The 9858-nt window shown below is 59.8% G+C and overlaps 1 protein-coding gene across 1 annotated transcript; it reads right to left on the bottom strand.

Moving 5' to 3' along the window:
- Positions 1-198: 198 nt before the first annotated feature.
- GPR37L1 (G protein-coupled receptor 37 like 1) lies at positions 199-5141 on the bottom strand. The gene is made up of 2 exons (XM_039698516.1): positions 4396-5141; positions 199-1477 (listed from the first exon to the last, which is right to left on the bottom strand). Exons 1-2 carry the CDS (start codon positions 5032-5034, stop codon positions 665-667), a joined length of 1452 nt encoding a protein of 483 aa, XP_039554450.1. The 5' UTR covers positions 5035-5141; the 3' UTR covers positions 199-664.
- Between the last annotated feature and the right edge of the window lie 4717 nt (positions 5142-9858).

Below are 9858 nucleotides of genomic sequence, written 5' to 3' on the forward strand. Positions count from 1 at the left end.
CCCGAGAGGGAGGGAGCAAAAGGGCTGGGGGCCTTTCCCCATCTCCCCTGGCTGCTGCCCGCTCTGGCACAGCTGCTTCCCTTCCCTCCTGCCCCCCAGCTGCCCGTGCCCACCCCAGAGCCCCCCAGGTTTAGGGAAGAGCCATTCCAGGGGGCTCCCAGGGCTCAGCCCAGCAGTGCCAGAGGGTGCAAGCATGACGTGCTCTAGGTTACTGGTTTATTGAGCTCATACAAGGCACGGCTTGGATCCGTGGGATACGACCAGTTGGAACTTTTCCTCTTGTGGAGGGGCTGGCAGGAGGGGAGGGGACAGGAAGAGGGCAGTTTGTGTTTGCTGTGTCCTCTGCGAGCCATCATGGTCAGCCTCTGTAGTTTCAGGTACGACCTTTCCGGCACAATGCCATCTCCAGAGCAGCAGCCCTAGGGACAGGAGGGTGCTGCTGTCCTCACTGACCTTTGGGCAGAGTCAAGAGGGTCACCAGGGTAGCCGCGGGGACTGGCATTTCGAGCCCCACCTGCCCAAAGCTGGGTTTGAAGCCCACGGCGCAGCCCCCTGAGCTGTCTCTTTCTGCTTGCTCCACGTCCAGACATGAGTACTAATGGCAGAACAACGTTTGGTCTTGGGAGGAGGAGGTGAAATGATCTCTACGGCTCCCCAGTGGCACTTAGCACGGGGTGCCAAGGGCCAGGAGGGGCGGGGGAGTCTCCCGGGGCTTGTCGAAGAAGATGGAGGAGGACATCTCGGTTTTGAGCTTGCTGTCGGCGCTGCTCTCGCTGGAAGTGGTGTCGGGGCCGCAGCCCTCGCAGCAGCAGCAGCAGCAGTCCATGAAGGCCTGGCCCAGGGGACGGCAGAGACACAAGAGCAGGACGGGCGTCACGGAGCACTTGAAGAACAGGAAGAACTGGTTGATGAGGTTGAGCAGATCCAAGGTCTGCTTAGACAGGTCGGGGGACATGTAGGCCACCACGATGTTGCAGACGTTCTCGGGGGTGGTGCAGAGCCCGTAGATGGCGGTCAGGGCGATGATGGTGCAGTTGAGGTGGCCCTCGCTCTGGCCGTGCTTGGCGCCCCGGCACTCGCTCTTCTTGTCGGAGCCGCGGATGCGCCGCGTCACCAGCTGGCAGCTGACGGTGAAGAGCACGGGCAGGCAGAAGTAGCAGCCGAAGTACCACCACATGCGGGCGTTCTGGTAGGTGAGCACCAGCGAGTAGATGGACTCGGGCAGGTGGGACCAGGGCTTCATGGTGCAGTACTCGGTCACCACGCCGGACACGGGCGACGTGTCCCGCGCCAGCTGCCAGAGCAGGACCTCGGGCACCGAGAGCGTCATGGAGCCCACCCAGATGACGGCCAGCTTGGCAATGATGGACTGGCACTGCTCGATGGGCCGGGTGCTGGCCTGGGGGCTGGTGGCTGCGTGGAACCTGTCGATGCCCAGGGCACAGAGGCTGAAGGTGGTGACTCCCAGCGAGGAGACCTGAGGGAGGAGGCAGAACAGGTGGGCCCTGCTGCAGGGACATCACAGGGGGCTTGGCTCTACCAGGCTCGGGGAAAACCCCTGGCTACCTGAGACCACCACCCCTCCTCCAAAGGCTGTAGGGAGGTCACAGCCTGTGGCTGCATCCCAGGGTTTAGAGCCACTTTTCTGTGACTCCTGAAAGGATAAAAATGTCCCCTGACCCTGTAGTCCCTGCCCAGCTCCCTTTTCTGCAGAAGGGAGAAGGTTAGCTGGATGTCTGTCTGTCCATCCAGCCAAGGATTGTCCTTCAGGCTCTTCCTCTATTCTAGATGGCTCTTGCAGAGGAGAAGCAGGGACCATCACAGCCACCAGCACCTTCCCAGGGTTCCCAAGGCCTGCCTGGACAGGCCAAGCGAGTTGAAGGCGCTCTTGTCCCAAATCAGCTTGGGGCAATTTCCGCTGCATTGAGAATAGCAAGAAAAACATCCCCTTTGCCAAAGGAGGAGGCCAAGGGAGGGAGAGGATTCGCTGTGGCTCTGGGAGGGCTGGCCTGGACTGACCAGCATTCCCAGTCCCAGATCTGGGAGCCAAGTCCCACAGCCCTTGGCCAAGATGATGGCAGAGTCACATGCTGGTGTCCCAGTGCTGTGGCCATTCCTGGCCTCACGAAGCCATCAAACATCAAACCCCTGCTGAAAGACCTTCCCAGCACTCAGGAAACTTCCCAGGGCTCCACGTGGTGCATGGGGAACAGCCTGGAACACTGCCCCCCCAGCCTTTTCCTTGGCCCTGGGCTGGTCACTGCAGCAGCTGATGGCCAGAGTGATGCCAGCACTCGGCAGCACCATGGGTTATGCACAGCAGCATCTCCCCAGACACAGCATCAGGACACCAGCACCAGCATCCTGCACCCAGCACCACCTCCCAGCTCTTGCCCAAAGCCCAGAGCCAGCCTGGGCACCCAGCAGCCTGCTCTGCCCCACAGCCAGCACCCAGCACACTGCGCCTGTTCCCTGCAGGCACCTGATGCATTGGTGCTGCTGTGCTGCTGCCTCCTCCCCTACACCCTTCCAAGGGCTCTTCCATCTCTCCTGGTGCCCTTGGTGCTGTGGAGCACCCATCTGCAGTGCCCTGGCAGGGATGGCACTGGTGGCACCAGCCAGTGCAGCACGTCCCTGCACTCAGCCTGTCCCCAGGAGCCCCTGTAAGCGGCTCTGCTCCCAAAGCCTGGCTCTGTGCCAGGGTACATCTGCTTCCCACAGCCTCCATCCAGTGCCGAGCCACAGCCCCAGCAGACAGGAACCCCTGGCCTGCAGAGCTCCCCTATCTCGGCTGACTGCTGGGGATTTGGCTCTGGCCTGGCTGTGGCTCCCAGCCAGGCTCCCTGCAGCTGGGCCCAAGTCTGGGGGCAGGAGGGCAGGGCAGGGCTGGTGCTGGGGGGCAGAGCAGGACCCCCACACCAGGACCGTGCTTCAGGCTCCTTCTGCAGCACCAACATCCCCCCAGCATTCCTGTGCCTTCCTGACTCCTCTGGGACCAAGCTGTCCCAGGGCACCCTGGTGCTGCTGAACCTGGTGGTGCCACCCCCAGGGTTCTCTCAGGGGGACAGGGAGCCCATGAGCAGCAGATCTTCCCCAGATCCTCCTCGAGACAGCGTCTGTTTTGGGGACAGACTTCCCTGTCCTTCCCTGGGACACTGAGCCAGCTTGGGCAAATTCCTGCCCCTCTCTGAGTCCCCCCAGATGCAGTTGGCAGTCTGAGGTGCAGGACAGGGGTGGGGCAAACACTCCAGTTAGTGAGAGGATGGCGTGGGACAGCTCTGGAAAGGAGCAGTGACCGCTGGGCAGGGCACAGGGGAGCAGGGGGCTGCAGGGCTCCCCCAGCAAACACCCCATCCCTGTGCTGGGCTGTGCAGGTTTGGGGCTGTGCTCAGTGGGATGGGACAGCCTGGTCCAACACCCTGCACCCAGAGGAGCCAGGGGCATTGCTGGAGCTGTGCCCAGCCAGGGACCCTTGCACAAGTGCAGGTGACAGGTGCCTGTCACAGACAGGGGGCTGTCACAGGGGGCTGTCACAGGGGGCTGTTCTGGGGCCAGCAGGGCACAGAGCAGCCGGGAATCTGGAGCACTGGGGTGGATGCTCAGTGGGAGAGGGAGGTGCTGAACCCTGGCTGGTCTGACCGAGCCTGAGGGGTTCTTCAGTGACCTGACACTGCCTCTGAGCTCCTCCAGGTGTTTGCAGCCTTTGGTGAACGGGGCACTGAGCACAGAAAACAGGCAGGCTTGGTCTGTCTGTCCCACTGGGGCACGGAGGGGCACAGCTGGACCCGAGGTTCCCTCGAGGATGGGAGATGAGCACACTGAGGGGGGGTTTCCAGCACCAGCCCAAATCCTGCCCTCTGGGGCAGGTCTGCTCATTCTGCCATCCCCTGAACCAACAGTCCCTCTGGCCTTCTCAGTGGGTGCCTGGCTCTCCCTGAGTGTACAGATCTCAGGCTTCCAGACCTAATTCCTGGGCTGTCCCATTGCAGTGCTGACCAGCACTGCCCACCTGCAGCCCTCTGCCCCTGGGCCATCCTCAGTGGTCCACAGTGGCCAGTTTCCGGGCCAGCAGGTTGAGCCCCCAGGCTTTGGGGTGGGACAGGAACGGACAAATGGAGGGACCCTGCTGACAGAAGTCCCTGTGCTGGCTGGATGGGGTCTAATGGGCTTTTCCCAGCCTTGGCAGCATCAGTGCTGGCTGCAGAGCTGAGCCATGGCCTGGGACAGAGGGAAGGCCACTGTGGGGACTGCCCCTCAACTCCTTGCTGTGCCCCACAGCGGGGATCTCTGGCACACAGTCCTTGTGCCAGGCCACCGGCCCCACAGCCTGCCCCGGAGCAAGAGGGCAGAGAGGAGCAGAGCCCTGGATCCCTGCGGACCCGTGCAGCCCCTTACCTCCATGAAGGGCACAATGCGACAGGACACGTCCCCCAGCAGCCTCTTCTTGGTGATCTCGTTGAAGATGACCACAGGCAGGCAGAAGAAGAGGATGAGGAAGTCCCAGAAAGCCAGGCTGGCCAGGATGGAGTTCCAGGCACTCTTCATGTAGTAGTTGTGCCACACGATGCACATCACGGAGAGGTTGGCGATGATCCCCACGGTGAAGACGACGAGGGACAGGAACATGACGGCGTAGGCGCTGTAGGAGCTCTCGGTCACCGGGTACAGCGGGTTGTGCATCTGCAGCCGCTTGTCGGACACGGTGGTGAGGTTGGCCCGGGGCTCTGCCCGGTCCCGCTCCGTGGGGACCCCCGGCCGCCGTTCGGACGGCTCGGTGCTGGAGGGCAGCAGGGCCCGCGTGGGCTGCAGGCTGGCAGAGTTGAGGGGCCGCGGGAACTCCACCCGCACCCCCGGCACGTACTGCTGCACCGACCTGGCGTCCTCCTCCGTGCCCCGGCGCAGCCGCTGCCTCTCCCCCGGCGCCCCGGGGCTCCCGCCGCTGTCCGCAGCCTGCCCGAGCCCGGCGCTGCCCGCGGCCCCCGGGGCCAGCAGCAGCAGCAGCAGCAGCAGCGGCAGAGGCGGTGGCGATGGCATCGTGCCCCGCTCCGGTGCGGGAGCGGCGCAGCCCCGGCTCCGGGCACGGCCGCTCGCTCCGGCTCCGGCCGCGCTCTGGGCGCCAGCGGAGCGCCCGCCGGGATAAAGCGGCGGCGGGAGGGGACCGAGCCCTCTGCTGGTCACCCACCGCCCGGGAGATGGGACAGCGGCCAGGCTGGGCAGGACCGCAACCCCCAACACCCCCAGCGTTTGCCTCAACAGCCCCAAACGGGCCCTCAGCATCCCCCCCGGCATCCCACAACATCCCCCAGACATCCTCAAAACTCTCCCCAGCATCCCCACAAAACCCCCAGTATCCCCAAATTCCCCAATGTCCCTCCAGCATCCCCAAAAAATCTCCAACATGCCCAAACATCCCTTCAGCATTGCCCCTAGAATACCCCATCCTGGAATACCCACTATCCCCCAACACCCCCAGCTTCCCTCAGCATCCCAAATATCCCCCAAGATTCTCCAATAGTCCACAACAGCCCCAGGCATCCCCCAAGGACCCCTGAGAAGAAGCCAGGTGAGGGGTGCCCACAGCCTGGCACTGGCCATGCCTGCCCAGCTCAGCCTTTCCCATGGCAGATATTCCACACTCTCCCTGGAGCAGGGGGCACTCAGGAGGCCTGAGGGCCAGCACTGAGCCGCCTGTGGCAGGACTGGCACTGGGCACGATGTGGCACATCCCCTGCACACTCAGCCTGGGCACAGGACACACTCAAACGGCCAAAAATGCCCAAGGGGATGGGTCTGACAGCCCTGTCCCTGGCAGGAGGAAGGACTGGTGACTCCAGGACATGCTGCTTGCAACAGTGTGGGGCCAGATGTGCTGACCCAGCTCTCCCAAGCTTTGTTACTGCTTTTCCTGCTGACTTCCCCTTGGGGCAGTGCTTTGAACAGAACCCTAAACCTAATCCAAACCCTAACCCTAAACCAAACCCTAACCCTAACCCTAACCCTAACCCTAACCCTAACCTTAACCCTAACTCTAACCCAAACCCTAACCCTAACCCAAACCCTAACCCTAACCCTAACCCAAACCCTAACCCTAACCCTAACCCAAACCAGAACTGGGGTGCCTGATCTCTGTATCTGGGACTCCTCCCCAAACCCAGACTCTCTCCTGCACCCATTGTCTTTCCCTGTTTGCCCCTCCTGTCCCCAAATCCACCTCATCTCGTTGGTCCCAGTGCTCTGCTCCCCTCCCTGCTCTGTCCCCTCTTCCTCACCCCGAGGGGCTGAGGGCCATGGGGCTCCTTTGGGCACTGCCCTGTGCCGTGCAGGCAGCTCTGGGGGTGGGTGTCTGCCAGGCCTGGAGCTGCAGGAGCGTGTCCCTGTCCTGCCCAGGGCAGTGACAAGGGCCAGGACATCTCAACCCTGGCAGCCAGCAGAGCCCAACTGCCCTTCCTGGGACCCCTGCTGCTGGAACCCGGTCACTGAGAATTTCACATTTCTGTGCTGCCAGGCACTGACCCCCAGAGAACACTGCATTGACCTGAGGCCGTGGAGAAGCTTCCAGAATGGAATGGCAGCACTGGGATTGTGGGTGTGGAGTTTGAAGTGTGTAATATCACAGGGTAGAAAAGAGTTTAAGGTTTTGGAATATAGTAATATATATAAAGCAAGATGGAGGTTGTAGGGCAGAGGCTGCTCCTTCTTCCTCACCTTCTTCTCCACGGGTTTGGGTGGTTTTGTGTAATTGGATTAAAAAGTGCCCATTGAGGCCATGGGTGGTTGGTTATTGGGTTAAAAGTAAAAATAATTGAGGTGTCATTTTTTAATTGGACAGTTTGTCCTTAAAAGGCCTTGTAGAGAGAGAGACAGGGCTCCATTTTTAGTTTGTTACAGTGAAGTGCTGCAGAACTCAGGGTTTGTGAGACTGTGACAGAGATAAGAACCAATAAACATCTGAGTCCCAGCAAGAAATATCATCTCACACACTTAATCCCGACCCTGACAAAAAGAAGATAAAAACTCAACCCCCTGCCACACCTGTCCAGCACTGCCCAGCCCTGCCTGAGCCAGAAGGGACAATGGGCTGGCATCCAGGGCACAGGGGGACAATGGCATCCTGCTGTGTCCCTGGAGCTGGGGCAGACAATGGCAGAGCAGGGAACGAGCCCTGGGACCCAGAGGTGCTCCTGAGGGCAGGGTGTGCCCCAGACAGGCAGGACAGTGCTGCCAGGGGTGCCAGGGTGGGACACAGGGCGTTCTGACAGGGGTTCATGGTGGCATGTGGGACATTGCTGACAGGATTTTGGTGGTGGGATGGCCCCTTGCTCCACTCAGAGCCACGCTGTGCCCAGCTGGCACTTGGTGCTCGGCCACCACAGCTGGGCTGACACTGGCTGTGGGTTGGGGGACAGAAGGAGTGAGTGCTCCCAGATCAGTGGGCTCAGAGAGGCACAAGCCCCTCACCCCTCCTGCACTGGAGCTGTTTCAGAGTGTGTGACAGTGAGGGGCAGCCAGGGCCACAGAGCCCGGCTGGGCTCAGCTGTGCCCGAGGTCTCTCCCCTCTCATGATGCCTCAGGTTTTGGCTTTTCTGTTTTTCAGATTCTGTGCTGCTTTAGTGTGTGGGTCTGGGTTCACATTAGGGGATGGTGAGCTCTCTGCACAGAGCAGGGAGACAAAACAATTCCTTCTCTAGCTGGGGAGCAAGGACAAATGATCCAAATCTCAGGCCCAAGAGCACAAATAATGTGGGCTGAAGAGAGAAAAACAAGAAGGATGGGACTGCAGGGGCTAAAGCTGGAATTGGACAATTAACTCCAATATGCAAATGAAGTACTCGCCATAAAACTCTCACATAAAACTCTCCATAAACTCTCACATAAAAGTGAGAGACCCCGTGAGCAGTCGTGTATTTTGTGCCCATTTTGGGTTCACCTGGGGTATCCCCCTGGCTGGGCTCTTGTGCTGCCCAAGGTGGATCTGTTGAGGTCGCCTAATAAATCCCTGCTTTATTCTTTATCTCTGTCCAGCCTCTGTTCTAGGTCAGCCTGCACCAGGCATCACTCACCCTGCCCCTGCAGCCACGTGCTGCTCTCTGACTCAACAATGCTCTGAGTTTTGAGCACCATTTGGAAATTTTCATGAGAAAAGGAGGATTTTGGCTCCTGCTGGGCTCTGCAGGAGCAGACAGTGGCAAGGCCCAAGGTCTGGCCTGCGTGAGGGAGGCACTGCTGCCTCGGAGGGATCCCTGCAACAGGGGAAGAGCAGCTCAGCCTGAGCTCCCTGACAGCCAAGGACCTCACAGCACTCCTGTGAGCTTCAGGTGCTTGTGGATTCAACAGCCTGGTCATAGAGAGAGACAGCCAGATAAGCTTTCCCATAAATTGGTCTGGGAAGTTTTAGGCAGGCAGAGAGAAAGAATCGTAAACAAACGTAAACAATCTGCAGCCCGTGTTTTGAACAAGTTGTTTTTCCCGTAAGGTGTTTACCAAAGGGTGGTTCCTTAATTAACCAGTTGGGTTTCAGGTGTTGTTGAGAACCAGTCAGGTTCTGGGTGAACGATGTTGGTTATAAATATCATGAGACTGTAATAAAGATACCTTTTTAGCCTTCTGATTGTGGATGGAGTGTGTCACTATCCTTGCTCCTGACTCAAAGGTGACAATGCTCTGGCTGCAAGGACTCCAGGGAATCTGTAAAAGCTCACATGTCATCCTCAGGGCTCATGACTGCTCTGCCCTTGGTCCACTGCCCTGTACCTGAAATGAGCCAAGCATCTTCCTTAGTGGAGAAGAAATTCCCCAAAGAGCTGAGCTGTGTCCAGTTTGAATGGGCACAGCGCTGTGCCCGGGTGTGGGGTGCCAGCAGAGTCAGGGCACGGGCAGCTTGGCCAGCCAAGCACAAAGTGGGTTACCTGAAGGATGAATAACTTGAACCTGCTCCTCTGCCAAACCCCAGGGCTGACCCCAGCTCCCTCTGCAAAGCTCAGGCAGCAGAGATGGGGGCACCAGTGCCCGTATCAGGCTCAGGGGGTGATGACACTGCGCCTTGGTGAGGCTTGGGCAGAACCCACGCTGTGCCAGGGGCCAGGATGGGCAGCTTGGCAGCACCCAACACCCCCTGAACACCCTCCAACATCGCCCAACTTCCCCCCAAAATCTCCAGCAACACCCTAACATCCCCCAGCACCCACCCAACATGCCCCAGCACCCCCCAGCACCCCCCAGCACCCTTCCCACACCCCCAGATTGCTGAGCAAGGGCTGAGGCAAGGCCTGGGGCAGGAGAGGAGCAGGCTGAGCAGTGCCCTCACTCAGTGCCCACATCAGCTCGGAGGAGGGAGCCCTTGGAGCGCAGCTCCTGGCAGGTGCTGGCAGCCAGGTGCTCTGGAAGGAGCTGCAGCTATTTTTAGTTTCATTCCATGGCATTGCACAAGGTTCAGGCGTTGTCACGGAGCTGCCTGGAGACAACAGGAGAGGTCACTGGGGCAAGGTGACACTGCAGTGGCACAGGAGTGACCTCAGGCTGGCTCTGTAACCCAGGGGATCCCTGCCCAAGCTGCCTCTTTGAGATGCTCCCCTGCCCTCCCTCCCTGTTTCCAGAAGCTCGCAGCCAGTGAGGGTCCCTGGCTGTCCCCAGACTGTCCAGACAGCAGCCCTGGACACTGCCTGGGAATGGCACATCCATCTTCTCCAGCCTGAATTCACACAGGCTGAGACTGTTTCCTGGGAGATGAGTGCGTGTTTTGCAGATGTCTCCTGGGAGGTGCTCACCAGAGTCCAAATATTCCACTGGGACCCAACAGAGGTTTTTTCCTACATTCCCCCTCCAGGTATTTCATTCAGCCCTTTGTGTTTTGGACAAGTC

This window comes from Passer montanus, unplaced genomic scaffold (genome assembly GCF_014805655.1).
Source record: "Passer montanus isolate IOZ18808 unplaced genomic scaffold, ASM1480565v1 scaffold127, whole genome shotgun sequence".
Taxonomy (NCBI): Eukaryota; Metazoa; Chordata; class Aves; order Passeriformes; family Passeridae; genus Passer; species Passer montanus.